General features: G+C 50.5%; 11 protein-coding genes across 11 annotated transcripts; 7 read left to right on the top strand and 4 right to left on the bottom strand.

Annotated features, from left to right (window-relative positions):
• Nucleotides 1-457: 457 nt before the first annotated feature.
• Nucleotides 458-2354, top strand: BDQ94DRAFT_135294 (zinc finger HIT domain-containing protein). The gene is made up of 3 exons (XM_026764636.1): nt 458-738; nt 828-1322; nt 1405-2354. The coding sequence occupies exons 1-3, from the start codon at nt 689-691 to the stop codon at nt 2096-2098; spliced, it is 1239 nt and encodes a 412-aa protein (XP_026630935.1). The 5' UTR covers nt 458-688; the 3' UTR covers nt 2099-2354.
• A 419-nt stretch (nt 2355-2773) lies between these two features.
• BDQ94DRAFT_156721 (uncharacterized protein) lies at nt 2774-4681 on the bottom strand (the record flags this gene model as incomplete). The annotated part of the gene is made up of 3 exons (XM_026768654.1): nt 2774-3534; nt 3587-4372; nt 4651-4681. 3 exons carry the CDS (start codon nt 4679-4681, stop codon nt 2774-2776), a joined length of 1578 nt encoding a protein of 525 aa, XP_026630934.1.
• Nucleotides 4682-7624: 2943 nt separating this feature from the next.
• On the top strand, nt 7625-8471 carry BDQ94DRAFT_135289 (glycoside hydrolase family 16 protein). Its single transcript, XM_026764635.1, has one exon. The coding sequence runs from the start codon at nt 7647-7649 to the stop codon at nt 8418-8420; it is 774 nt and encodes a 257-aa protein (XP_026630933.1). The 5' UTR covers nt 7625-7646; the 3' UTR covers nt 8421-8471.
• A 167-nt stretch (nt 8472-8638) lies between these two features.
• On the bottom strand, nt 8639-12717 carry BDQ94DRAFT_181348 (SUMO protease ULP1). The gene is made up of 2 exons (XM_026773868.1): nt 12370-12717; nt 8639-12261 (listed from the first exon to the last, which is right to left on the bottom strand). The coding sequence occupies exons 1-2, from the start codon at nt 12700-12702 to the stop codon at nt 9172-9174; spliced, it is 3423 nt and encodes a 1140-aa protein (XP_026630932.1). The 5' UTR covers nt 12703-12717; the 3' UTR covers nt 8639-9171.
• Nucleotides 12718-13251: 534 nt separating this feature from the next.
• BDQ94DRAFT_135285 (PAP2 domain protein) lies at nt 13252-15658 on the bottom strand. Its single transcript, XM_026764634.1, has 5 exons — nt 15372-15658; nt 15082-15298; nt 14229-14999; nt 13657-14138; nt 13252-13597 (listed from the first exon to the last, which is right to left on the bottom strand). Exons 1-5 carry the CDS (start codon nt 15424-15426, stop codon nt 13533-13535), a joined length of 1590 nt encoding a protein of 529 aa, XP_026630931.1. The 5' UTR covers nt 15427-15658; the 3' UTR covers nt 13252-13532.
• Nucleotides 15659-17562: 1904 nt separating this feature from the next.
• Nucleotides 17563-19400, top strand: BDQ94DRAFT_135283 (Rho4-like protein). Its single transcript, XM_026764633.1, has 3 exons — nt 17563-18227; nt 18291-18494; nt 18554-19400. Exons 1-3 carry the CDS (start codon nt 17940-17942, stop codon nt 18911-18913), a joined length of 852 nt encoding a protein of 283 aa, XP_026630930.1. The 5' UTR covers nt 17563-17939; the 3' UTR covers nt 18914-19400.
• Nucleotides 19401-20476, bottom strand: BDQ94DRAFT_135282 (DASH complex subunit DAD1). Its single transcript, XM_026764632.1, has 3 exons — nt 20161-20476; nt 20006-20068; nt 19401-19860 (listed from the first exon to the last, which is right to left on the bottom strand). Exons 1-3 carry the CDS (start codon nt 20248-20250, stop codon nt 19681-19683), a joined length of 333 nt encoding a protein of 110 aa, XP_026630929.1. The 5' UTR covers nt 20251-20476; the 3' UTR covers nt 19401-19680.
• Nucleotides 20477-21052: 576 nt separating this feature from the next.
• BDQ94DRAFT_181325 (zinc-binding alcohol dehydrogenase family protein) lies at nt 21053-22271 on the top strand (the record flags this gene model as incomplete). Its single annotated transcript, XM_026773867.1, has 4 exons — nt 21053-21153; nt 21211-21278; nt 21340-21841; nt 21890-22271. 4 exons carry the CDS (start codon nt 21053-21055, stop codon nt 22269-22271), a joined length of 1053 nt encoding a protein of 350 aa, XP_026630928.1.
• A 386-nt stretch (nt 22272-22657) lies between these two features.
• Nucleotides 22658-23064, top strand: BDQ94DRAFT_135277 (uncharacterized protein). Its single transcript, XM_026764631.1, has one exon. It carries the CDS (start codon nt 22728-22730, stop codon nt 23016-23018), a length of 291 nt encoding a protein of 96 aa, XP_026630927.1. The 5' UTR covers nt 22658-22727; the 3' UTR covers nt 23019-23064.
• Nucleotides 23065-23822: 758 nt separating this feature from the next.
• Nucleotides 23823-25496, top strand: BDQ94DRAFT_135276 (uncharacterized protein). Its single transcript, XM_026764630.1, has one exon. It carries the CDS (start codon nt 24891-24893, stop codon nt 25158-25160), a length of 270 nt encoding a protein of 89 aa, XP_026630926.1. The 5' UTR covers nt 23823-24890; the 3' UTR covers nt 25161-25496.
• A 233-nt stretch (nt 25497-25729) lies between these two features.
• BDQ94DRAFT_135275 (uncharacterized protein) lies at nt 25730-26492 on the top strand. Its single transcript, XM_026764629.1, has one exon. The coding sequence runs from the start codon at nt 26145-26147 to the stop codon at nt 26460-26462; it is 318 nt and encodes a 105-aa protein (XP_026630925.1). The 5' UTR covers nt 25730-26144; the 3' UTR covers nt 26463-26492.
• The last annotated feature ends 4 nt before the right edge of the window (nt 26493-26496 follow it).

The following is a 26496-nucleotide window of genomic DNA, read 5'->3' as shown; positions in this document are numbered from 1 at the left end:
TATGGCACCCGTATTGGAGCAGCAGGCAGCAGATAAGAAGATACACTAGGAACTTCCATTTGGAACCAGCCCGTGCATCCAGGAGATCCACTACGAGGGAACCCGAACAACGAGTGTGATCAAAAGCCCAGGTGGCCCTCTTCGGATATGTGACGCTCACAATGTATTTGGTAGTACTCGCACTGAGAACACGTTATTCCCTCAGTAGGGTTTCATGAGTAGTATCCCAAACATCGCCTTTGAAATAAGACTTGTTCCTATCTCTTTGGGAAGAATCAAGGCTTGGTTGGATGCCTAGCCACATGAAAACTATTTAAGGGGTCATCGAAAGTATGATTGATACTATAGTTCAGGATGAGCCTGTGGAGGTAGTTGAATTACTGTGAAGACTAGACATAGATAACTAAATTATATTACTAAGGCTCAACCCACCATCTTCATGTCACTCACTTATGACCTCGACACCTAAAACGGAATCATCTTTTTCTGCCCCAGGCACCAACACCTCAAAGCTCCCTCCCTTATCGATAAGCCAATCTCCGATACGAAAACCCATCCATGCTATCATTTTTTCTCCGCATGCGACAGACAACATCCACCTCTTCCTCCTCAATAAATAACCCTCAAACCCTCCACCACACCTCAACCTAATACTTTGGTCTCTCATACCACAGAAGAAAGAAAAGCAATGTCCACCTCAACCCCCGACTCCCCCCTCTCCGACCTCTGCTCAATCTGGTCCGTCCAACATCCTCCCATCCCATCCCAAACCATTCTCCCAATCCACACCAACTAACCACAAACCTCTTGTTGTCAAAAAATAACAGCCACCTCCAACCCCCCAAATACCGCTGTCCGCGCTGCTCGACCCGCACATGCTCCCTCCCATGCACGCGGCGCCACAAACTCTGGTCCCAATGCTCCGGGGTCCGCGACCCAGCTGCCTACCTACGACGATCTGAACTAGCAACGGAATCCGCCTTTGACCGGGACTTTAACTTCATTACGGGGATTGAGCGCTCGATTGAGCGGGCGGGACGGGATGCCGAGAATAGAGGGATTGATGTTGCTTCGGAGGTAAGGGATTTGGAGGCGGTGGGGTTGGATAGTGAGGATACGGATAGGGGTGTCGCTATGGGGAAGAAGGGTGGTGCTGGTGCTGGTGCTGGGGGGAAGAGGAAGAGGGGAGATGGCGGTGCTGGTGGTGGGACGAGGGCTGAGATGGAGTTCCTGAGACGCGCGGAGGAGAGAGGGGTTAGGGTTGTTAGGGCGCCGAAGGGGATGAGTAGGAATAAGGGGAATGGGAGTCGGTGGTTGGGAAGGTATGTGTATCTCTATTTCTTTGCTTGATTTGGGGTGATTGTTTGGTGGGATTGGGATGAACGCTAACTGGGTGGTATGTAGGAATCAGTGTTTGGTCTGGACGGTCGAGTGGATTCTGAGTGATGGGGAGAAGAGGATGAGGAATTGTTCGGAGACGGCTCCTGTTGCGGACTCTTATGACCGCGTGGTTCCTGTTCCCAAGGAGGAGGGGAGTGATGAGCAGGATCAGAAACAGACTGGGGATGAGAAGCCGGAAGAGACGTCCGAGTTGAAGACGGAGGAGCAACAACCACAGGATGCTCCCTCGACTACAGCCCTCGACCCAGCCTCGACTACGGAACCTACACAGCCGACAGACGCACCAACTGCTCAACCGGAAGCTTCTAAATCAGACTCGCTGCCACTTACCCCCCACCGTGACCTCTACTTCTACCTTCATCGTCCGCGGACAGCCACGAAACAGCCGGTTCTGGCCCCCCTGCCCCCAAAGATCTCACTTGCTGCTGCTCTACGTGGTCACATAGTCTTGGAGTTCCCTACTATCTACGTACTGCCGGACTCACCTGATACTATACGAGCCCAGGAAGATGCCAAGTACATCCTAGAGGAAGAGTACCTCCGCACGCATCAGTCGCCGGAGGAGAGCAGCGAGGATACGGGGGATGCAGACGACGCTCAATTGCCTCCGGGAGCCATTGACCTCCGAGGCGTCGACGAGTCCAAGGTTCTGGAAGTCCTCCAGAAGGATCTGTTCGAGCCTTCGGCAGCAGCGTAGGGCCATCTAGACTTGGCTGGAGCATCATGACAGAGAAGGAGGAGGGGATCATTCACTTGTACCTAATACTTGTTCATATCATAGCGACAACTGGAGAGCCGGGTGGAACCGTGCTTTACTTTGGCATCTGTACTAGGAAGAAATCATCTATGATCGGCTGATGCACTTCAAGGCAGTCTGAAGCGGCGAAGTCAGCGAACTCGATGCGCATACGTAGTTACTCGAAGTCCCGACCCGTTCGTCCCGGATCGAGCTATGCTTGGTCAATAATCACTGGTTAATTGTGCACTCAAAATCCCAAGTATGTACGCTAAATCCAATATCCAAACATGGGGTATCACATGAACCAAAATCAAACTTAGGACGCCATTTATGCTTTGTCGGGTATCAACGTCCGTGACGGCTTTAGATAGCCAGGATATGACAGATTGTCGATATATGTCAAACGCTCACCTTTGGCGAGCAACTGTCGTCTCTGCCTTTCAGGTATTTCATCGGAAGTTCCAGCAGGCTCCGCAGCCTCGATCAATCGATGGCGCGACATAAGCCTAGCGCGGAACGGCGTTCCAAGAATACCCGAGCGTCTGCTATGCAGCGGCAAGGCGGTTTAGACGACGTGACTGACGTATCGACGTATTGAGAGATATCACAACTGCAGTGTGTATCCCATGGGGCTCAAGTCAGCGGACTCGAAGCATCAGACGCGGTGTCTGGAAGCTCGTGATCTCCGATTTTCTCGGCATGATCAGAGGAAATAGATAATACTTCAGTAGGAATCGTATTCGGCAGAGTTGGTTCATCCTCAGGTGCAGCCTTGCTGTTGCGAGAGCCAGCTTTCGACTCGGCGGCTCTAGACTCAGTGGGCGACAAATTTGTCCGCTCCGATCTGTTGGATCGAAGTCGGATTCGGCCTTTCTCCAAGGCTCGAAGCAATGTGCCAACTTCGTCCGATACGATCCCACGAAGCTTGCTCATTGTGTCGTCTGACACATCAGAGTAGGCATTCCAGCCAAGCTTATCAGACTCTTCAGAGGTCAAAGACTTAGACTCCACAGAGGGTCCAGTGATGAGCCTTTTCAAAGTCGTAGGTGACACGGTTGGCCGGCGTGCCATTTTGACCGGCTTCTCCTTGCTCGAAGTAGCCGAAATAGCCTCTTCCTGCTGGCGTTTAGGTGGGCGAGTAATAGAAGCATTCGGGCCTTCGCCCACTTCGTTTCGAATCTTATAATATACCAACCCCAAGGTCGCGGCCAGCGCCTGGTGTGCGGCCTCGGGGTACAGGCGTACGGCTTCTGCGCGACTTAGGTTGGACGGATAATCACTGGAATCACTGGAATCGCTATCACTGGCAAAGAGCGTCTGCTCTTGATGCATGCGGCCCCAATACTCGTATCCTCCGAGCTGATAGAACTCGGCCAGTTGCGCCAATCGATTGACTGATTGATGTTAGATGCTTGTTGTTGTGAGGCACATGCTTTCTGCACTTACTCCTGCTTCGCTTCTTCAAACACCAGAACCTCCAAACAGTGCGAGGGAAGTATTCGGGCCATTGCAAGGACCCGTCTTCCTCGACTACAGGAACAGGCGTGATCGGGGCGTGTGTCGTGTGGGCCAACGAGTTGAAACGGACTCGTTCAGAATGCTTCATCCGAGCTTCGATGAGAGAGAATCGATTGAACACAGAAGTCAAATGCCGCGATGTCTCATGTTGCAGAGTAATCAGATCAGTTCGAAGTTGGCTGATGGTCGCATGTAGTTTGCTGATCTCCACGCGGCATCCGCATACGTCAGTCTGCAGGTGCTCAACATCTGACTGGATCTGTTCCACGTTCTTCGACAAGCGGTCGACATCACTGCGAAGGAAGACGGTCTCATTGCCGCTTTGGCCGATACTGGACTTGAGTTGGGATATCCCTGACTTCAACTGGTCGACGTCTGTCTTCAACGCAACGACATTGAGATCGATTCGGCTGGAAATTGACCGGTGTGCTTCGAATTCACGGCGAATGTGTTCGTCTTCGCGGTTTCGTCGGTCAACGTAGCCATCTTTGGTCAGAACGCTGGAGCGTAGCTCGAGTAGGCGGGAGTCCAGAAAAGTCAGGCGGTCATGGATGTGTGATAGGGACGGATCTGCTAGGGCTGGAGGTGTGTTTTCGTGGATGAGAGATAATCGGGGGCTTGAGACAGGGATGGACATGCTCGACGTGCGAGAGAGGCTGCGTTCGAGTGTTGTGGTCATGATGGGCGAAAGGGGGAGACGAAGAAATGGTATAACTGCGTGGGTTGATATACAAAAGCACGCATAGAACGCTTTAGGCGGGTATCAGCAACATTTTGCCTGAGTTTTGAGATGACAGCGAGATGGTTGTGGTGGAGTTCGATGACGGTTGTTGGCGGTTGAAAAGCGATGGCTGGGGCGTTGCAAGAGGGAAAAGAGACGAGCGACCGACGAGAGAGAAGGGGATCCAGGCAGATCCCGCCCCTCGCTGGCTGCCTTCCTTCGTGGCACCCGCTTCACCCAACCGAATTCATCCCAGCGCCTGACCATTAACATCTACACTTGCATACATAGGGAATCGCCATCGTAGCAGCGTTTCTATTATTGTATCTCTCAATCTAAGCAGGTATAGTTATGGCATACTTTTCTATTCCGTTGTATCTCCCTTATAGTATGGTTAATCGCAGAGGATGTTATCGCGAGCCAGTCATGACAATACATGGTACACTCCATGACAATACTGATCACAACATATCGGCGGCTTGGCAGACACACTGCATTCAGCTGACCCAAATTAACCAATCACCATTGTTTCTACTCATCTCGCCACCCGAATTGGAGAGTTGCATCACCCGTTGATTGGACAAGATAAATAACTACGGACAGGGTTTCAGCGTCATGGTCGTCAGCTTCGTATCAATGACCGTATTGGTCATATTGTATACGCGATGAAAACGGTTGCTCCGAAGGCCTCATTCCTTCAGCCAGACGGGCGGGGCTCGCTTACCATAGATTAAATGCATCGCTGACTTGAGATTCGGCAGTAATACAGATCATCCGAGCAGCAATCTCAGATATATCGAGCTCAGCCGATGCTCCTCCGGGGAAAATGCCATTAGGAATGAGGCATCTTGCCCAGATAAAGCGTCTCAGGCGGATAAAGAGAGATACTAATCAGCGCCATTGTCCTCATAAGTGCTAATGAGGGAGTCTATACTGATGGATGTCTGGATTTGCTTCGTCGCAAGAAGGAAGTGTGCACGTCGCTAACCAAAGAACGTCTGTAGTTTCTCCTCCCTCATCACATCCAACCAACTAACCGGGGAGCAAGCCCCAGTGCTTCTTGAGCTTATACTATCCGCGCGCATCCATACTCCTTCACACTAATCTTCTCGCATGGTCCACCGATTCAAGACCAAGTAGCCGCGGTCGACGACGGAATAAGGGCCGAAAGCCAATGCCACGAGTCGCCGCCAGTGGGCCACATGACAACGCCATAGAGTGACATGCAAACAGCTCGCAAAGACATGACTTCTAGAGCGAGGGCCCGAGAATAGGCGAGATAAGCTAACTTGGACAGAGAATAATGGTACCTTTGTAAGCCGAAGTCATTGGCAAACAGGTCCATTCTCTCCATCTCAGTGGGCTATAGTGGATACAAACTCCAGTAGTATACATTGGAGTTCTTGCGGAGTTCTAAGCGGCAGCGCTAAACCCGTTTCGTTTAAGATAATTATATTATAATTATAGTAGGATCTTCTGAGATTGTATAATTATAATATAATTATACACGAGATCGTTAGCGGTCGCACTTAAGGAGGTTGCAATGAGAATTCATTCCGTTTCCCTCTTCCACAATGACCATCTATCGAGTCAAGACTGGACCCTCAATTAAACAATAATATACCGCATCGCCTACTATTCAATACGTCTGTGCATCCTTAATCACGGAGTCACAATGCCAGCGTCTGACAAAAAGAAGAGAGCTCTAAAGATTGCCTTTCTGACGCTCCTGTGGGTTCACTTTGCCGGAAAATTAGACGAAATAAGTGAGGAGGCGGACGATTCAGATGCAGACGAAGATGAAACAATCGCTCTGACCGATGCAAGCGACGAGATGATGATCAAGGCCATGAAGGCTGCGACGCGATTACTGGATTGTCCTTGATCACTTCAAATGAATAACACTTGGATTAGGGACTTAGGGACTGGTTTGCTGAAGATACTGTCGCCTATACCAGGTAAGAGATTGTGAATATAGTCCGAATTATTTCAACGCGCGTCTCGCGACGCGATGTTGACAATTCTGCTCATTGACACGAACAATAGGTTTCCCGTTACGAAGTCAATGAGATCGGACCATTATGATTTAGACCATTCGAGCATATTGAGAGGCTTTATGAAGCTTGGACCTTGTGGGCATTGGTTGGTTGTTAGGGGGCGGCAATTGTGGATGGTTCGCGATAACTGCAGGCAGTGTGTGTTTAGCAGAGTTCCAATTAATGAGCAAGGAATGGAAATCTGCTGATCGCCTGGTTATATGGCTACCCATGCCACAAACATCCTCTACCCCAGATAATAAACCCACATTGACCAACAAGAAGAATCCTCAAGCAAGATTTCCGGTCGACCTTGCGGTTTATGATCCCCATGTTCCCACCGGCCTCTCCAGGATGAGGGTTGTGCGAGCAAACGGTGGTGTGGCAGAAAGTGATTGCCGGGGGCACGCATCTCCATACAAAGTGGGCCACTTTGTATACTTCTCGTACCCAGCAGCATAGTTCCCTCCACAAATGAACCCATCAAGGATCAACTCACTCCCAACGGTGTGGTAAAATACCAGACTACATTTATTTCATTATCCAGACCCCAACAACTCTCAATCTGATGGAAGTGACCGCCATGACGCACCTTCCATGTCAACATATCCTATCATCAAATCACCAACATCATCATTCTCTCAACCATCCTCATCATACAACTACTACCACTATCCTTAACAACCCCCTCCTACATCTATCCTCACACCTATTCCTACTATTCATACCACCACTTCTCAAAATGAAACTCCTTCTCACCACTCTCATCCTCCCATACCTCCTCTCCACCCACTTCCTCTTCGCAACCGCAATATCCATACCATCACCCCAAGAAACCCACCCCCACGCCAACTGCGACTGCTACATCACTTCCAGCTTCACCTCCAACTCCAACCTCACAGCCCCAACCTACTTCACGCACTACAAATTCTGGGACTTCCGCAACGCCCCCCTTCCCCAAAGCGGCCCCGAAACAACCCAAACCAACCCGTCCAACCCGCACGACACCTCCACGTTGGAAATCTACCCCCTAACCAAAACCCTCTTCTCGCACGACTGGCGCGCCCAAACCTGGGACCGCGAAGCAACAGACATCAGCCCGGTGCCGATGAAAAACACCGACGGGAATGTCTTCCTGCTCAAGCACCCATCCAGCACACCCAGGGACCCTCGCTCATCGTCCCTAGTGCTCCGCACCACTCGATTCCAGGACCACGCATCAACAGCCGAAATGGAAGGTCTATTCGGGTACATATACCACTGTTCGTTACGACTACGAATGAGACTGATGTCTCGAGACGATATCGTAACGACTGCAGCATCCACACACCCTAATAACCAACCAGGTTCACAACCCGGATCACAATCCAAAATCCCCCAAGGGAGCTGCGCCGGCATCTTCACCTACCGGTCGTCGATCTGCGAATCGGACATCGAGATCCTGACCACCGAAGACAGCCACACAATCCACTACGCCAATCAACCAGACTACGATCCTATCTCGGATACCTTGATCCCAGGGGCAAGTTCGATCGTGAATCTGAGCAAGCCGTGGACGTCGTGGACGACGCATCGACTGGACTGGGTGGCTGATATGTCGGCCTGGTATGCGGATGGGCAGTTACAGAGTAAGAGTAACTATTCGGTGCCGGATCGGCCGAGTATCGTGGCGATGAATCTGTGGAGTAATGGGGGCAACTGGTCGGGGGATATGAAGGTCGGAGAGAGTGTGTATATGGGGATTGAGTGGATTGAGTTGGTGTATAATGTTACTAAGGCTGATCAGGATCTTCCTATTAAAGATCATCCGGGGCATAGGGATCGGTATCATCGGGTTGGAGGGCTTGGTTCTGCTTCTGCTTCTTTTTCTTCTTCGGCTTCTGCTTCTTCTGCGGGTGGGGATTTGGTGGATGTGGAAGATGTCGAGCCGCAGATGGGGAAGGCTAAGGAGAGGAGCGATGGGTGTCAGAGACCGTGCTGGATTGATCCGTGGCATCCTGTGTAGGGGTTGTTGTGTCGTGTTGTGTTGCGTTGTGTTTCTATTCTTTGATTCAGTGTCATAGATTCCTATCCTAATTCTACACCTGGAATCGTGCGTCATTCACAGATCGATCGTAGCTGCGTATGTAGCTAAAGTGTTTCTTGAGTATGTGCCTTCGTAAGTACAAATGGTCGAACCGAAGGGGCTGTACAGTATATTGGAGGCATGACTGAATACATAACCATCCGCTGTTCCTCAAAGTCTTCAAATCTCATGCGCCGTGCTTGATGCCCAATGCCTATGCCAAACGTCCAATCCCAAGACAAATTCCAAAACACGCACCAAAACAAAGCCGAAAACATGCATGCCAGGAGCTGTGGCTCGACTGACGGGGTATCCATACAAGACAATGCGAAACGCTTATAAGCAAACCCAAAAAAATTGCAAACGATGTCCTTTCCTCCTCTTCCTCCTCTTCCTCCTCTTCCTCTTCCTCCTTGCCTAGAAACCTGAACCTGTTTGTGGTTAGAACGCCCAAGCCAACAAGCAGAGACCAAACACCAACGTCCAGGAAACAAAACAAGCGCAAAGTGAGTACCTGCAGAGCAAGCACCGAAACATGTAGATACAAGATCAAGGAAAGAGGAAACAAAGAAACTGACGCTTCGTACCTTTGCCATGAAATGCCCTCCTCTTTTCGCTTTTTCTTTTCTTTTTCTTTTTTGTTTTGACCCTCCCCCCCTCTTGGGGGGAGGGCCGCCGTCCCCGTCCCCGATCATAGCAAGACATGGTCTTGCTGGGCGGGGTCAAATTCCCCCTCCAGGCCGCCGGCCATCAGCTCGGCCACTATCTTACGGCGCAAGAGCGGAGTGTCTTGCGCGCCGTAAGATAGTGGCTCGAGGCCGATGGCCACAGCCTTGGCCGTGGTGAGGAGGAAGACCCCGCAATCTGAACCATTGTCTTGCTGGGGGGACAGGGACGGCAACACGCGCCACTCCTCCTCGACGTACTTGGGGCCCAGCTCGCCGCGGAGCCAAGTTTGGACTACCGCGATGTGGCGGCGAGACCGGGCCCCAAGAGAATCGAAATGCTCGATTGAGCGTTCCCCCGGTCGCACAACAACCAGCGTCCAGTGCTGGCTGTTGTGGACCGGGATGTAGACGGTGTCTACGTCGAGGAGGAGTGAGCCGCCGATCTTGGCCCGTTTGGCCCACCGGGCCACGGACTCGTAGCCTTTGTCTCTGAGATTCGAAAAGAAAAACGAATTGAAGGCATGGAATCGGGGCTTGTCGTTGCGGCCGGCGTTGTGGTTCTTGCGACGGAGGTAATCAACGATGAGGGCAAGGTATCCGTTGATCACCTCGTCGTTAAGCCACTCGCCGCGCGTGTAACAGGTGGCGAGGCTCCTCTTCGTTAGAGGGTCACCGGAGAGGGTGGTCGCGACGGTTTTTCCTCCGGATACGCGCCCATCTTGAAGTTCTTTGATTCGAGCTTCCCATTCGGGAGACAGGGGCCGTACAGCTGGACCATCCGGTTTGATACGTGATGGGAGCTCCTTCTGCCTCTCTTCTTCTTGGATCTGTCTCCAACGGTCGGCGTACACAGACTCGGTTCGGCCCTCTGGAATGGGTTTTGGCTCGGGATAAAATAGACTGACAGCTGATACTGCTCGACCCAGCGGGAACTCAAAGGTTGGTTGGGACCAGGGGTCAACGATGGGCTCATTCTCTTCCTCGTTCTCCGGGGCTGGGGGCACGTTTTCCTTTTCTGTGTATTCAGCTTTCGTGCCAACACTGGTTTCGGTAGTTCTCTCATTGACATCAAGCGTATCTCCGAGATGGGGTGCCAGGTTGTCCTCCACCTCACCCCAATCTCGCGTGTCGTCAATGAACTCGGCTACCACAGGCTCGCGGAAGCGAACCCTGCGCGGAGTCGCGCGGCGAGATCTAGTTCTATTCCCAGAAATGCTGGGCCTTCCTCTTATCTTGAGAATTGTCTTGGGTGCAACAGTGATTGATGATGAGAGAACCTTTTCAGTTGCACCCAGTTGATCAACTGCAGTAAACGAGCGAGACTGAACATTCGCCAACATGTTCAAGTCTTGAGCTCTGTCTAGTTCATAGCTGCTTCTCATCAAGTTTAGTTCAACCGGACGGCGACCTGCGGCGGAGGCTTGACGGTCACGCGCGGCCTGAGCCTCCATAGCTTTCTTCATGCCGGCGATGTCCCCAACGAAGAGGGCTCTGAACGCAGCAGATCGCTCACGGTTCTCGGCGCGCTCAGCACGCGTAATGTGCTTTTGCTTGCGAATACCCGGGCTTCCTTGCCGACGGAGAGGCTTTTGGGCTGTGTCTTGAGTTGAACGTTGAGCTGAACGCTGAGCCAAGCGTGGAGGGGATCTCCGAGCTGGCTGTTTAACTGGCGGCATCCCAGGGTGTTTGCGAGTTCCCACGTTCTTTGACTCACGAGCACGTCGCTGAACAGATACAGAGTCTCTGAGTGCCTGGGGCATCTGCTCCTGAGACACAAGGTCCTGCAAAATCTGAGAAGACTCGACTGTAGGAGCCGTGTTCTTGTTATGGGAGAAATTAGGAACGTTGGAGAAGTCGGGGTAAGATTTGTCGGTACGGGGGCTGGATTGTCCGCTTCGGATTCTCCTATCACGATCCACACGCTCCTGCTGTTCCGGAGAAAGGTTGCGAAGGTTGAGGCGCGTGGGTGATCCAGGAGGCGAAGGAAGACGACGTCCACCGCGGCGATTCCAAAGTGCGCACACGCGTCGCCTAGCAGCACCAACCGCATTCGCAGCGGACCTTGCCGCATAGGAAAAGTTCTGAGTAATTCCAGTGGGAATGGAGACAACTGTCTGCAAGTAGCTATGCCACGTCCCCCAGTAAGCATACCAAGGTGAGGAAGGCTGTGGTTCGGCGTCCGAATTCACAGGAATAGTCGGCTCTCCAGCGTCGGCCATGTCCGTATTGTTGGATAGGATCTCTTCATCGGAAGTCATAGGGCTATCTTCGATATCGGTGGCGGCATCGGTGGACCAGTGAGACGGCACTGATTCGGGCCACGCTCCAGGCATCATATGGTTCTCTGGAGTGCTAGGGGTGGTCGAGACCGCAAGAGCGGTGACAGGCTTGACTTCGGAAGCGTCCAGTCGACGCGACTTAGGAGATGTTTCAGGAAGAGCGAGATGAGATTCAACTGCCGCAAGGGCTGTAACCATGTTTGGTTCGTTATTGTGTTCAGGAGTGTCGATGTCCATGGGGGAGCCAGGGTACCAATCATCTTCGTTGGTAGTGGCCTCAAGTTCAGCAGCAGCACTGCGTGCAAAGCTACCAGCCCTCACACGACGGAATTTAGCAGAAGGTGAAGTGATGGGTTGAGCTTGCTCATAGCCATCACCTTCCATTGATCTCTTGCGAGAAGGCGTAGTAAAGCCAGAATGTTTATTGACATTCATATGAAAAGCTTTCTTGTCTATACCAATAGACTTGCCTCCAAGAAGGTAACCGGTTTCATTTGACCTGTCTGGACCAAAAGGGAGGCTGAGAGGTTTGTTATTCGACCAGGAGACGTGATTCAGGCCGGCAGATAGATATTTGCTGGTACCAAGATGGCTTAAAAGATGAGATGAATGCGCATTACGACCGCTCTTCTGGAGGGCATCAACGCCAAGGAATGAGGCCGCGCGACTATTCGGGGAGAAACGATGATCGGGTCTGATGAGCGGGGTGCGGAGGGGGAAGGAGGGCTTGACTTCATGTTTTCCATTGAGTCTCACAGCCTTTGGATTGCCGGGAACATGCACGGATCGGAGCTGATACTTTGGACTCTCTGCGGAGGGGGCTTTGGCAGTTTCCTGAGGGATGTTAGATGCGGGGGAATCGGGAGCACAATCCATGGGGTCATGGGCGGTATTATCGACGGCCTCCTCGTGGGGCGCCGAATCTGAGGGCATATAGCATACGTCAGGCATTGGGTGGTCCTCCACGCTGGGTCTCATAGTCGAGAAAACCCCAGACATGGTGAGAAGTAATCTAGAAACAAGTTCTTTGGGTGAAAGAAGTGGTGAAAGAAGCGGTACGAGTTCGATCGCGAGGAATAGAAAGTTGCTGTATTCGCTAAGCTCGTAAACGCGTCTGAAGGTAATGGGAAGATGGGTGATAGGAGAGAAGGGAAAGAAGAAGAAGAAGAAGAAGAAGAGAAGGAAGAGCAGGGTGAAGAAGAAAACAAGAGCGGCGCCGGGGTGAAGGAAAGGGAAGGAAGAATCAAAACAAATGTATTCACAGAGGGCAGCCATGGGCGACTGCCATAGTGATGGTGGAAGTCGCGCGCGTCGCCGCAGTGAATTGGAGCTCCATAGGAACGCGCGGGGGGAGCGCGGGGTGGGCGAGGGGCGAGGAAGGCGCAAAGACGGAGGGGAGGCGATGAAGCCGCGAGAAGTTGAGGAAGAGACGAAGCAAGTAATGGAGCAGCAGCAGATCAGTTCAACTTCCGAGGGAGCTTGGCGGCCACTTTTCCTCATCCAGCATGTCACGTGGTGTGTGCCGGCTGGCGGATGGACTATGCATTTGCTGTTCACTTTCTGCGGGTATTCCCACCAAACAGTGAACATGCGACCCATGGTTCCTCCTCAACTCGTCATATCTTCATTCTCTAGGACTCGGTATAGGATATCAGTACAGTGCTTAGGCTGTTGACTACTCTTCCTGTTCTGCCTATACACATATATCACACTATTCATCCACATCCACATCCACATACATCGGCAACTTGGCTCAACTTCCACAATTAGCTACCAGTAGATCGCTACTAGTCCGTTCTCGTTCCTTATCAAGGATCAATAATAGCCAACTAGAATAAACCACCACCTTAAAATTTTAGACTCCCTACTAGAAATACTACTACTAGTATCAACTCTCATTCGCCTCCACTAATGGCTAAATATCCCACCTTTTAAGAACAAATAGAAAAGAGATCATCAACGGTCTATGTACAAGAACGGCAGCTATGTTATACACCAAGGACTTTGGTTAGTCCAGCCCGCTGAACCGTAGAGAATATAGCAAAAGGTTTACAAATTTGGAAATGGGTGATGGCCGTCGGACCCACCCAGCGACTACTAAGCTACTATGGCGCCAGCCCTATCCGATCGAAGAACCAAGGCGCTCCCTCCATCACAATCCAGGCAATGCCTAGTCAAACACAGTCAGCATCCGCAACTTTATAACTCGACGCACAGGGGTTGACCTACCGGAATATACAACAAGTTTCGTTACAACCTCTACATCATAGCGCACCCGGGGCTGTTTGATCTGCGAAAACACTTCCTTCTCGTCGGCTTCAATTTCCGACTCAAACGGAGGAAAGGGCACGGTCGAAGAAGCTTCTTGTGAGCTAACATCGACAGAACTCGCCACAGCAGGGGCACCTGTGCCCATCATATTCTCATACTCGTGCAACTTAGACGGCTTTCGCGACAGTTTCCGGGGCTCGGACTCCGAAACCGGACCACCTTCTTCCGGCACTGGAGATGCTTGGTTGGCTGTTGAAAGACTTTCCCGTCTCCGTTTCTCGCGATAGGCCAGTGTCTCATACGCATCAGCTTCTGACTGCGGACCGATCGAAATAGCGCGTCGTCGGGGATGCCGTATCGTGGTTATAATTGAAGGTATCTCCGAAAAGCCCGGCAGCACTTCGTGGTCCCGGAGCTGGGATGGGACTTTCGTGTATTGCCTGTTTTGCTCGTTACGTTAGCTGTGCTTCTATTTTGGCAGACACTCTTCGTCTTTTTTTTTCTGTCCAAGGGCGCGCAAGTAGACTTACGAGGCATTCCTGAAGAATCTCCGGGGAAGTATGAGGCCCAGCTTTTCCAGGCCCCGGAAGACGGGAGGCAAAGCCCGGAGCAAAAGAGGTTTGGTGACGGCTCGCCACGTGAAGAGCATAAGAACACCAATGACGAGGCGGAGAGACGTCTTGACCAGTCCTACTTGCCGAAATTCAAACGGAACAGTGGCCGGCACAGGTTCATCCCACACTAGGCTTAACCTGGCTATATGCCAATAGGCCACTTGTGCTCCAAGCATGACTCCTGCAAAGGCCACACTATCGTCGAAGCACGGGCAGTCATCGGCAGGCTCTGGGTGTATACGAACCAACCCCAAAATCAAGAGAATCACTAGTGTAACCCCCCTTCCGGTAGCAGAAAGGACATACTCATCAATGGTCGGTCCAAGCGTATACTGTAGGAAGGCGAGGAGGAACCCGAGCAAACATCCAATGACAACATCGAAGAAGCCATGCATACCACAGTACAGACGACCCAGAACAATGGAACAGACGTAGAGGTATGTTATGGCTTGGAGAGCGATGTTTACCTGGGGGCTCAGGGTGGATTCGGAAGAGTTCAATAGTGCGAGAGCGTACGCCGCGACCGAGACCGCATTGGTGGAATGAGTCGAAGGAAATCCGTATTCCAACGCCGCAGAGCCGGACATCGTTATCCGTTGGAGAGGAGGGGATAGAGGTCGCGGTAGGCATAGCAAGTCCTTGATGAAACCACTGAAAAACACACCGGAAGCCAAAAGATGCACCATTCTGAGAAAATGAGAGTGGTCAGCTCGATTGCAGGCCAGATAATAGTTTTCCCTCTGTTTAAGGGCTCGTCATGGGCACCTACCCGCGCCCCAAGCTCGTATACCCGCACCAGAACAAGATCGGCAGGAAAACCATGAAAAAGGTATGGGTGCCCAGGTTGGCCGTGAAGGCAAAGTAGGAGTCCAGGGCCGGAGTACGAACCCGCTCCTGGACCCAAGCCAGATACGGTGTCTCATACCGAATCAGCGGGAGGAGCTTCTGTCGTGGCCAGTAACGCCAATAAGGAAGCTGGTTTCGATCTGATACCAATTGACGAGCAGTCGCGGTTAGTCCTCTGAAGACAATTGCTATTCCACAATCGGCACCACATACAATGATCGAGGCTTCTCAGCCCAGCGTCCGGCTGGCCATTCTTCCCATTGACCATGCTGTCGTAGTTGTTCGGGTCAAGGCAGCCGATGCAATTTAGCGTGATGGTATGTTTGCGACAACCAACCACCCATAAGGTTCCCGACAGATAGCAGTCTCAACACCCACAACGGGCTGATAAGATCATTGAGGACTGGAGTGGTTGGAGAGGAAGCCCGTGCTGTTCGGGGGGCCACTTGCTATCAGGGGGAGAAAAGGAGAGCAGCAGATCGCGGTAGGCTAAGTCATGCTCATCCGGCGTTATCGCAGAAAAGGTCGTGTTCTTGGCGGTCGATGCGGCCGTGATTTGTTCAACCACTCAACACTCGGTCCTTACGTTTCCCCCGGCTGAGCTAAGGTGTTAGTCACCCAAACACGGCAGCGAACATGATCACTCTCGAAAAATAAGGTGATCTATCTAGAATTGGATCTACTTACAGCCACCACGGGGCTGTCACCTTTGGAGCTGCGAGGTTAATTAGAATAGTCTGGTTACAGCATGAGAAAATCTGGTTTTGGTATGCTATCCTGTATAGTTTTCATGGTGGCTTACGATTTGGCTCAGTCTTCTAGCCGTTAAAAGTATCTAGTGGTTCGAATATAGTAAATTTGCAACCAGAAACCGCGTCGAGTCATCAGTACTACGAAGCATACTAATTATTTGTAAGGGAGCAGCTTTGCGATTAAAAACAATACTCCCTTGGCCGAAAATAGTAATGCAGAGTTTGCGTGCATGCGACGGATCCCAGGCGTTCCTGTCGGGACGGTGTTTCTAGTCGGTGCTTATGCAGTCACTCGACCGCAGATCAATGCAGCAATATATATATAGTAGTAAGTAGTTAAGTACTACTACTAAACTGCGCTGTGGTAACTTCCGGACCAAACACGATTTCTTTTATTCATGATATACTCTTTCAAGTCTGTAGGATACAACTAGTAGAGACTAACTAATAGCTAGGAAATGCTAGAGCATTGACAATTGACGTCGTGTCCTAGTAACTACTACTACCCGGACTGACACGTCCCATCCGTAGTGTACGATATCTGCGACTCTGATCTAGACTTATGTTGTAGCCTAGCCCGTACCCATAGTGTTGAGGGGCACTGCACTAGATTGTTGCCCCCTCCCCCCAACTCTCCTCTTCAGCACAGCTTGGCATGGTCCAGAGCTAGACCGTTTGGACGTCTAAAAGTCTTTCCATGTGGCTCAGTATTGGTTTCCTTGTGTGCCAATGGAAAGCTGACAATGACAGCGACGCGTGGAATGAGTTCAGCCGGGATAGGAATTTGCAGGCATCGGTGGCGGAGGCTAGAAGGCCGTCAGAAATGGAGATACTATGATGGCTATAATTTTGGCACCATAAGGAGTGAAATTCCTAGCGGATAGAGGAATTCGCTCCATAGAGCCGGAGACATGGAACAGCCTAGCCAACATGTCTGAGTAAACAGAGGAGTATCTAACTACGCAGTAATGGAAATACTAAACGGGTAGGAATAATTGACCACCAAAACAATTGCCTGTAGTGATTAACCTCGGCAGGAACAAGAATTAATCAGTTCCTTGGGGCCAAATTCAAGGCTGAACGTGACATCGGAAGATATTACGTCAACCGGGTCTTCTGTCGTTTCTACTCCGGATTGCTGGGTCAAAAGCTGTTTCAGGGACCTGGACCGTAGACGAAGACAGTGTAGCACGGGCCTGCAAGGGATCGCACCAGAAGGAAACCTTGATCAATGTTATCGATAATCGGGCCCAACCCTGCCACTAAACCCCGAATGTGATTCGAGGATCGGGAACGATTCCAAGGAGGACGGCGATAGAGTGGTGGTAGCCCGGCTCGGGGGCCCGGCCATCGTCGAGGAATTCCTGGTGAGCAACTCCAGGTAAACAACCAAGGAACCGACTGAACATCGGCTGAACCTGCTAAAAATAACAAGAGCGGACGAGGCAGAAGACGAATGGAATTAATGGATATGCGTCCAGCTGAAGTTGCGTGGAGTGACAAGCGGAGCTCGTGCGTCATTTGTCCCGCGGCGTTGCCATGGCAGCCCATCGGCCGGTAAACATCGGTCTTCGCGGTTTCATGTCAGCCACGACGGCCTCGTTGTTGGAGCAGCCGTGGGAGGAGGCTGGCTGGCTGGCTGGCTGGCTGGGCTCATCGTGGAGAAACTAGCAGGAGCATCTCGAGCCTGACATCCCTTTCTTCCCTTCAGAACCTCTTCGTGCTGGTTTCGCGTCTTGTTTTCCTAAATCCACCAACCTCCTCCCCCTCCTCACCTCCCAAATAACCACCCACCACCCCCCTCCATTAACCTTTTGTACAGAAAGCCACTTTACTTCGACATTCCTAACAACGCAGGGGAATTGCTCAACACACACCGACCCAGAAAACTTTCCGCTGTGCTTTTGACAAGACAGTGGATCGTTGAGCAGCAATTATTACCGAGCCGCATTTCCTGACCGACAATTCCCACCCCTTCCGGAACGGCACTGTATACTCACATTCCTCGAAATTCTCCTACTCCGCCATCATGTCAGGTACAATGTACGACGAGCACGTTTATGCACCCTCACGGCGCCATTCAGTTGCTACTCCTCCCCCATCCATGACTCCACGACATAGTCGGACCCGCAGTCAAAGTGTCAGAGTTAGCAACGGCACCGTGAGCACAAATACAAGCGTTTCGAGTGGGAGGATGTCGGAAGCTACAAACATTACACATCCACCTGCGTATTCCAAGAAGTTTGTTGTGGTTGGTGATGGTGGATGTGGAAAGACGTGCCTTTTGATCAGTTATTCCCAAGGTTATTTCCCAGAGGTAGGCTCTAATCATGTCTGAGAACTTCCCGTATCGTTGTCAAACTAAGCACTGTGTATTCAGAAATACGTTCCTACTGTGTTCGAGAACTACATCACACAAACCACGCACCGAGCCTCAGGCAAGACGGTTGAACTAGCCCTCTGGGATACTGCTGGACAGGAAGAATATGACCGGCTGCGTCCACTTTCATATCCGGAGACGGACCTGTTGTTTGTTTGCTTTGCGATAGATTGCCCTGCATCTTTGGAAAACGTTATGGACAAGGTAATTCCCAAATTCCCAGCCGTTCCGCGACCAGTTATAGTAGCTAATACCGGCCGCAGTGGTATCCCGAAGTTTTGCACTTTTGTCCCACTACCCCGCTCATTCTGGTTGGGCTGAAGTCAGATTTGCGCTCGAAGAGAACGTGTATTGAACTTCTAAAGACCCAGGGTCTAACGCCTGTGACGCCGGAACAAGGTGAGGCGGTGGCGCGCAGGATGAATGCCTCTTACATTGAGTGTAGTAGCAAAGAAATGCGCGGCGTCGATGGCGTCTTCTCCCTGGCAGTCGATACCGTTGTCTCCGCCGAGGAACAAGACTGGAATGACCGCCAGACGTCTACTACTCCCGGAAGCAAACCCAAAGTCGGTGGTGGTGGCGGAGGAAAGAAGGTCAAAAAGCGTTCCTGCAAGATTCTGTAGACTTTGGTCTTCTTTTTGATGTTTGTCTGGTCATGATCATCTGCCCCTTTTGGTTTCGCCTATTCTTCCTCTTGCGATGTCTGTTTTTCTGCCCTTCCTGTTGTACCGAATGAGAAGCCTGGCTGCTTCGACGGTTTCCCACGCTTTTTGTATGTGACATGACATGACATGACCAAGAGGCCATGAAGATGAAAGACACTGCCATGATGCACCTGTGTCTCCTACTATGCCCTCTACCTACCCTCTTCACCTGCTATACATGCCGGCGGCTTCTTGAATTTTTGCTCCCTCCATGTTGCTATACCTGTTCGACCCTGATTCCCGTTTCCCTCAATTACCATTACACTTATCATCATATCCTTCCCCACCCCTTCGACTTGGCGATTGTTTTTCTCTCCCTGTGTCTGAATGCTTTATGTTGTCACGAATTTGGTCCGATGGCCGCTCTTTTGCCATGCATGGGATGGGTGTTTACTGGCGCAAGCGAAAATCCCGTGTACTTGAATTGTTGAACTTGTTTTGTTGTCAAACTCATAAACTCTGTTATTGCCCCCATATGGTATCCGTATTTCGATATTTCCGATAGCAACCAGAGAAAAGCAGAAATGGAAAAACGTAACAAAAATAGCTACTACAACAGTAAAAGCAGAAGTAAAAACAAAACAACTCCTCTACCATACGCCACCAATCAACCAATCGAATCCGTACCCACAAAAACAACCCGAACCTCAAACTAAATCATAGACCCGTCTATCCGTCTTCACCGTTCACCGGTCCTCCTCCTGGAGCTGACTCTGCTCCTCATCCAGATGATGCCCACCCCCACTACCACTAGCACCAGCCTTCTGCTTCCCACCATCCCCAGCCTCATTCTCCTCCCCAGGCCGACCCATAAAGTTCTCGAACTGGGACCAGAGCGCTTCCACAGAGCCAAACTCATTCCCAACCTGCAGATATAATATCAGCTTAGTACATAATAAGCGGGACCTGATCGGATCTGATCTGAGCTGATCGGCATGCGCGGAATGGATCGGAGAAAGAATAAGTGGGGATGGGCGAGTGATTACCCGTCTGTTTGGGTCATGCACTTACGGAAATAATGCTCTCTAGGTTCCGGTTCAGCCGGTTGATGTTTTGAAGGACTTGTTCCATGCCCTGGAGGTTTGATTATTGATTAGATGGGAATTGGGAAGTATTTTGCAAGGAGTGCATAGTATAGATAATAGAGAGGTGAGGGAAATACTTACCACTGCGATCTCCCTAACCAATTCTGCCCGCTGCTGCTCGAAGACTGTTGGGCTGGAGGATCTGTTTTGAGGAATTGGTGTTGTTGACATTGTCGATGGGTGTATGTGGGCGTGTAGTTTAGGTTCTGGATTGGGTGGAAGGAATCAGTGACAAGAGAGAGAGGCAATTGGTAGGTGTTGCTAAAAGTCTTAGCGTCTGATGACTTTAGTCTTCCTCGTCCTTGTATGATATTGCTTGATAGCACGCGTGTTGATTGCTTTCGATTGTGATTGTCGGTTGTGGCTCGAGGCGGGGCGGTTCCTGTCTGGAATTGCCTGATTCGGTTTGGTCTTGTCTATTTTGCCCGCGGTGGCAATTTACCGCCTTGGTGGCCGCCTTGGGGCTTATCGATAAGGGATTAATGGCGTGGTTTGTTGTTAGTATGGATATGAGTGGAGGAGTGCATTGGCAATGCGTTGGGCGAAGGTTTGGGATTTTAGGTAATATTTGATATTTATTCATATGCATTGATATAATTGTCAGGGTTCATGACTCTACTGTATTCGAGCGTACTTACTCATCGGAGCTAATCTATGACATGAAACAGAGTTGCCGCAACAGCAGCACGCAAATGCCATCTTGCTCGAGCATTACAACTAACGATGGTACGTGGGAGCGCACTCAGGCTCGTATGTGATCTTCTCACTGGCACCATAATATTTATTCCAATCTGAACCAGATAAATTCAGATAGAATGGCGCAGATGTTCCACAGTCCACTCCCAAACCTTCATCGACTTGACGTTCCTCTGACGTAACGCGTCGCCAAGTGTCTATTTAACATGGAAAGGATATCAGACAATATCATTAAATACATATGAACTTACTCGTCCCATCCGATCACAATATAAAGATGAAGGCAATCGGCGTGGAGAACTACGGTCCTGTTGACCGTCTTGAAGCTCGGGAAGTCCCGAAGCCGACAGATCTTCAACCTCGGGATCTTCTGGTTCGGTAGGATAGCTTCATTTTTCTAATTCCTATGTAGTAGTCACTGACATTTATGGACAGGATCAAAGGTGTTGCTGTGAACCCTGTGGATACGAAGGTACGGAATGGTACATATGACGACTATCCTGGTAAGATCTAGACCACATTGGCCGAAACACAGGAGGTGTCGGTTGTTTAATGTCTCGACAGATTACTACGACCGCGTCCCTCGTCCATTTCAGATCACCGGGTATGATGCCTCAGGCATTGTTGAGGCTACCGGATCACAATGCTCGCTTTTCAATGTTGGCGATGAAGTATACTATTCGGGAAGCCCCATCAGACAGGGATCGAACGCCGAGTATCAATTAGTAGACGAGAGGAGTGTTGGCCGCAAGCCGAAAAGTCTCGATTCCGTGGAATCAGCGGCTATGCCGTTGACGTATATCACGGCGTACGAAGCTCTTGTCGAACGACTGGAGATTGAGAAGGGAGAAGAAGCAGCCCTCCTCATCATTAACGGCGCCGGCGGAGTGGGTGCTATGGCTACACAGATCGCACGTGTTGTGTTGGATCTCCCTGTGGTCGTTACGACAGCGTCACGACCGGAGACAATCCAATTTACGAAAGACATGGGTGCGACTCACGTCGTCAATCACAGAGAGGATGTCGCCAGTCAGATCGAGAAGCTCAACCTCGAAGTGCCTTTGAAGTAAGACGTGTCTGTGAGAGTCGAAAATAATCGCTAACAACAACCAAGGTATATCTTCATTACACACTCGACAGACCAGTACATGGATACGTGTGCTCGGGTTTGCGCGCCGTTCGGCAAGGTCTGCTCGATCGTCCAAGGCCAAGCCAAGATGTATGGAACCGAGTTCATGTCGAAGTCGTTGACGTTCGTCTGGTGTCTGCTTGGAACCAAGCCATACCATAAGGTGGATGTAGAATCGCACCATCGCATTCTGGAAGAGCTTACAGATTTGATTGATGCGGGCAAGATCAAGTGCCATCTCACGAAGCGACTGAAATTGACGCTTGACGGCGTGAAGAAGGGACATGAGCTATTGCAGTCTGGAGGAAGCATAGGCAAAGTCGGGCTAGGTGTAGATGAGCCAGGTCCTGGAGAGATCTTTACATAGCAATGTGACATGTAGCCTCACTTGGCAGTTGGATACACGGAGATATGAACTACAGCAGTACAGGAATAATGAATAGCTATTATTGTTTCTTTCGTCTTCTCCACCTCACCGCCAATGAGATATACTAATGTGCGAAGATCGGCGCTTCAGATATTCGAGGTCAATTTCTTCATCCACAAACCACCGCGACCACCATTTTCTTTCCCAACTACCTATATGGAATTGAGCTGCGAGAGAGCTCAAGGTACCCCGCAGCATCCAGAATTGACCTCCCGGTTTGCAAGGATGTAATGAACAGGACTTTATGATCCTCGTGGTATCACATATGATTTCGCCATAAGGTTCTTAACCAGCTACATACGAAACAAAGGCCTCAACATGCAAGTCAACTCCTTAACTAGTCATATTATACGCTAATTTACCGACTCCACAAACCCTCGTCACAATCTCGACACCATGATCTCGACGAAAAGCTTACCCTTTGCTCGCAACACGTCCGAGACTTGCGCCTCTCGCCACGGAATCAGAGTAACCCTGCACCAACCTCCACCAATAATCCCACCAAACAATATACCCAACCCAAACTACATGCCACGCGTACAGATGAAACCAAGCGAACAGTGCTATCAAGCGTGGAAGATAATGAGCAGTGGCACAGACACCCGTTACGTCTTATCAGACGTGTTCCAGTGCGTCGCCACTGAGAAAAAAACCAGTAGGCTAGTTAAATATACTGATCAGATGTAGTTCATAACTTCCAGCCATACAATATTCAGCAAGACGTGCTAGGCTTGATAATCAATCACACTGACCAATGCTCAGGGGTCTCCATCACGCCACCGTCACCCCATACTCTTCCAATAGAAGGATCCGCTACACCCACGTTAAGTACTAGATAACTACAGAGACACGTGTATTTAGCCGAAGATAACGGTGATAACTGGACCCTTGAGCGGATCTCGTGAACAAGTGAGGGCCCTCGATGTGGCAAAGAAAGCGCTCTTAATTTAGTGCCCAGGGCCTTACAGAAGAGGAGGTCATACTCCATGATTATGGTATTGTGGCAATGAATTTGAGACTTGCAGTCTCAACAAGGACCCTCTAGTAAAATTCTACAAAGTGCTGGATGGGATTAAAGTGGCTGTACGCGTGTGTGTGAATTCTAAAAATTGAGTTGAGCAAGGAATCGATCAAGCAGGTAAGTGAGATGAGATAAACACGAATCACAGTGACGAAGAAGTTGATTGCGCACTACAAAAGATAGAAACAAGTCAACTTATAGCCAAACTAACTATACATGACACTATAGTAAAAACTCGAATCAATCAAGCTATTACCGGTAGGCAAAGTGGATACCATCATCAACAATTGATCATAACCCACCGGGCCCAGTTGCGTACCCGTGGAGAGAAAACAAGTTCAGACCCACAATCATAGATAGCATCATAAAACTAATTTCTCTGCCTAACTAACTAACTCCAACTATTTACTTTTTCTAGCTAGCTAGCTTTCTAGAATACAAACACCGAATAGCAGCCATTTGACCCCCCCCCATAACATAGTGATTTACCCCACCCCCTCATGCTATGACAATCAGCACAAATATCCTACTACTAGCTAGATAGCCAGCTAAATGGCTAGTGAGGTTACGCCATCACTTGCGTAAGCACTCAATCCAGAGCGAGAGAACCAATCAAGATGATTACCACCACGTAGCCACTGCTCTACACTGCACGGTAGGAGATAATTGTAAGATAGAAGATGGGAGTGGAGGCCACTAATCGTTAGTAGTTCCAGTCGATGGAGCGATGATGTCAATGCACTTAAGCTAGCTAGCTAGCTAGGCAGGTAGGGCTTCAGGCATCAAAGTTCTCGTCATCACGGATGATATCAGTTCCGTGCGGTCATAGATCAGGATAGACAGCTAAGTGGAGGATGACGACGACGACAACGACGATGATGGTGATGGTTATTGGGTATCAATCAGAGAGCTTTATCATAAACGTGGTTATTGTGGTAGGTCATGGGAATTTTTGGAACGACAGTTCTAGGAAGCGCTCTCGAGTGCAAGATCTGGAAGTGAAAAAGATGTAGTAAGAATAGAAAGAATATCAAAATCCAAATCCGGTCAAATTGATTCTGCCTACTCCGTCGCTAAAGGACGAATAAAATAAATCCAACCAAATTCAGTCCAGGCCAGCTCAACTCAATCAATATGTTTGTAACTCTTTATCCGGATCTATCGAACTCCCGAGTCATGTCCGTGTCTTCGTATCGTTTCGTCTTGGCTTTTATCGTTTCTTTGTGTATATATCGTGTCGTAGCGTAGCGCATCATCTGCGTAATTGACGGTCACCAGGACCGTGAGGCTTTTAGGCATAGAGTGGAAGAATGGGGAGGAGAGGAGGAAAAGATGAAGTGTATCATGTCGAACCTCTTCTAACTGGAACGAGGATGGTGCTGAGTCGCTTCCAACGCTGTGTAGGTGAAGTGGGTGCATCGCGATCTAGACGGTTGTCTAGACTGGGCTTCGAAGAGGATTGAGTGGAGGATCGGGGTCTTGTGACAAGCGCTTCGTGGTCGGCTAGGACATCCTCGAGCCGGACATCGCAATCGGACATGCGCGGCCGAGTATCGTTGGGGTCGAGAATCTCGATAAATTTGGACGACATGTCGCGCATCTTTCGATTGATAAGTGACTTGGTAGAGGGAAGCTTGTGGTGGTTGTCGATTCTTTTTTCTTGTTGGGTGGAATGCGGCTTTAACGTTTTCTTTTTCTTGTTTCCTTTGCTACGGCGGCGATCACGAGGTGGATCGGGGAACTTTGTTCGTGAAATAGTCGGCGGTGGAAAAAGTAAACCCAACCGGGTCGGAGAAGTAGGTTCGTGATGGAAGTTAAGGGAATAACTAGGAGCACTGTCGACCGTGAAGCGAAGAAGATCCGGATAACCGCTGGCGGATATATCTTCCGTGCGGACAGAGAGTGGACAGGGAGTTGGAGATGAGCAGAGGGGTAAACGACTGGGACATGAAGGACAAAGGAGGAGAAGGACGAGAATGAAGATGAAAAAGGCACAGACAGTGCAGTAGCGGGTGATGCCGATTCGCTGAGCACGGTTTCAAGTATGCGCCAGGCAGGGATGTCGAGCGGTCTTCTGCGTCTGAGCGGATGAGCTGACAGAGAATGGCCCTGAAAGAAATACTCGTTGTTGGAGAGAAATCTAGGCGCCGTTGACGTCCGGGGAAGATGGGTAGTATTTATTATTGCAGACGAAAAATTCTACTTTTGAGTTCCTCTATGATGAGGGTGTACCCATTGACCCGCCCAGTCAAAGTGCCGCGAGTTCCGCATCACAGAGGAAAAGGAAAAAAGCCAAATTATTTGCCAGAACACGCGGGGGTTGGGGGATGTGGGAAGGGATCAACTGAGGGACTGGGACGGTGGCGCATCCGCCAGGGTACGAGTGAGCAAGGGCATCAGCGGCCATATACGCCGTGTGCCCGGGTAGAGCATGTTGTGATGGGCTACCGGACCCTCTGATTGACGGGGCTGGCGGGGGTCCATCCTCAGGAAGGAGGGAGGAGTTCCGACGATGGTTCGTCCGTCATACCGAAGGGTGTGAGTGTGATTGCCGGTGCTGATGAAGCGGATGATGCGGTGGATGCGTGGCGTTGGGTTGGGTTTCTGGTCGTAGCTCGCCCGATCAGTCGTCAATCGTCAATAGTCATTGCGATCATGTCTGTAAGCGCGTTCGGATGGAGCTCCTGTTCCCTTAATTCCTGATCCAGTAAGACGCGATATCGACTCGACTCGACTCCACTGCCCTGCGGACCCTCCCGCCCGTCCCGGAGAGTGAGACTGAGAGTGAGAGCATGACGTCGCGCCGAATGCGATCCATGGGTCGTTTTCTGCAGAGCTATCCAGTGATTCTAGACGTAAGCAAGAGATACTGGTTGTCCTCAACCACTCTATCCATTGTTGTGGTGGGGTTGGGAGTCATCGCAAAGGGGGCTGAGGTGTCCAGCTCCATCGTTGCAGAGGCTGTCCATACAAATCGCGGGGATGACGGCAGATCGGCTTATCAAATGGATACGGCCCTCAGACGATCCATGTGCAACGCAACGAGTCCATCGATCAGCGGAGTTATTAATAGAATGATAATGGAGAGGAGTGGTATGCGTATTGGATGAGTCTCGCGGAGGAATTAAAAATTGAGCCACGAAA

The sequence above is a fragment of the Aspergillus welwitschiae genome (genome assembly GCF_003344945.1).
Source record: "Aspergillus welwitschiae strain CBS 139.54b unplaced genomic scaffold BDQ94scaffold_3, whole genome shotgun sequence".
Lineage (NCBI taxonomy): Eukaryota > Fungi > Ascomycota > Eurotiomycetes > Eurotiales > Aspergillaceae > Aspergillus > Aspergillus welwitschiae.
This window is presented reverse-complemented; position numbering and strand designations above follow the sequence as displayed.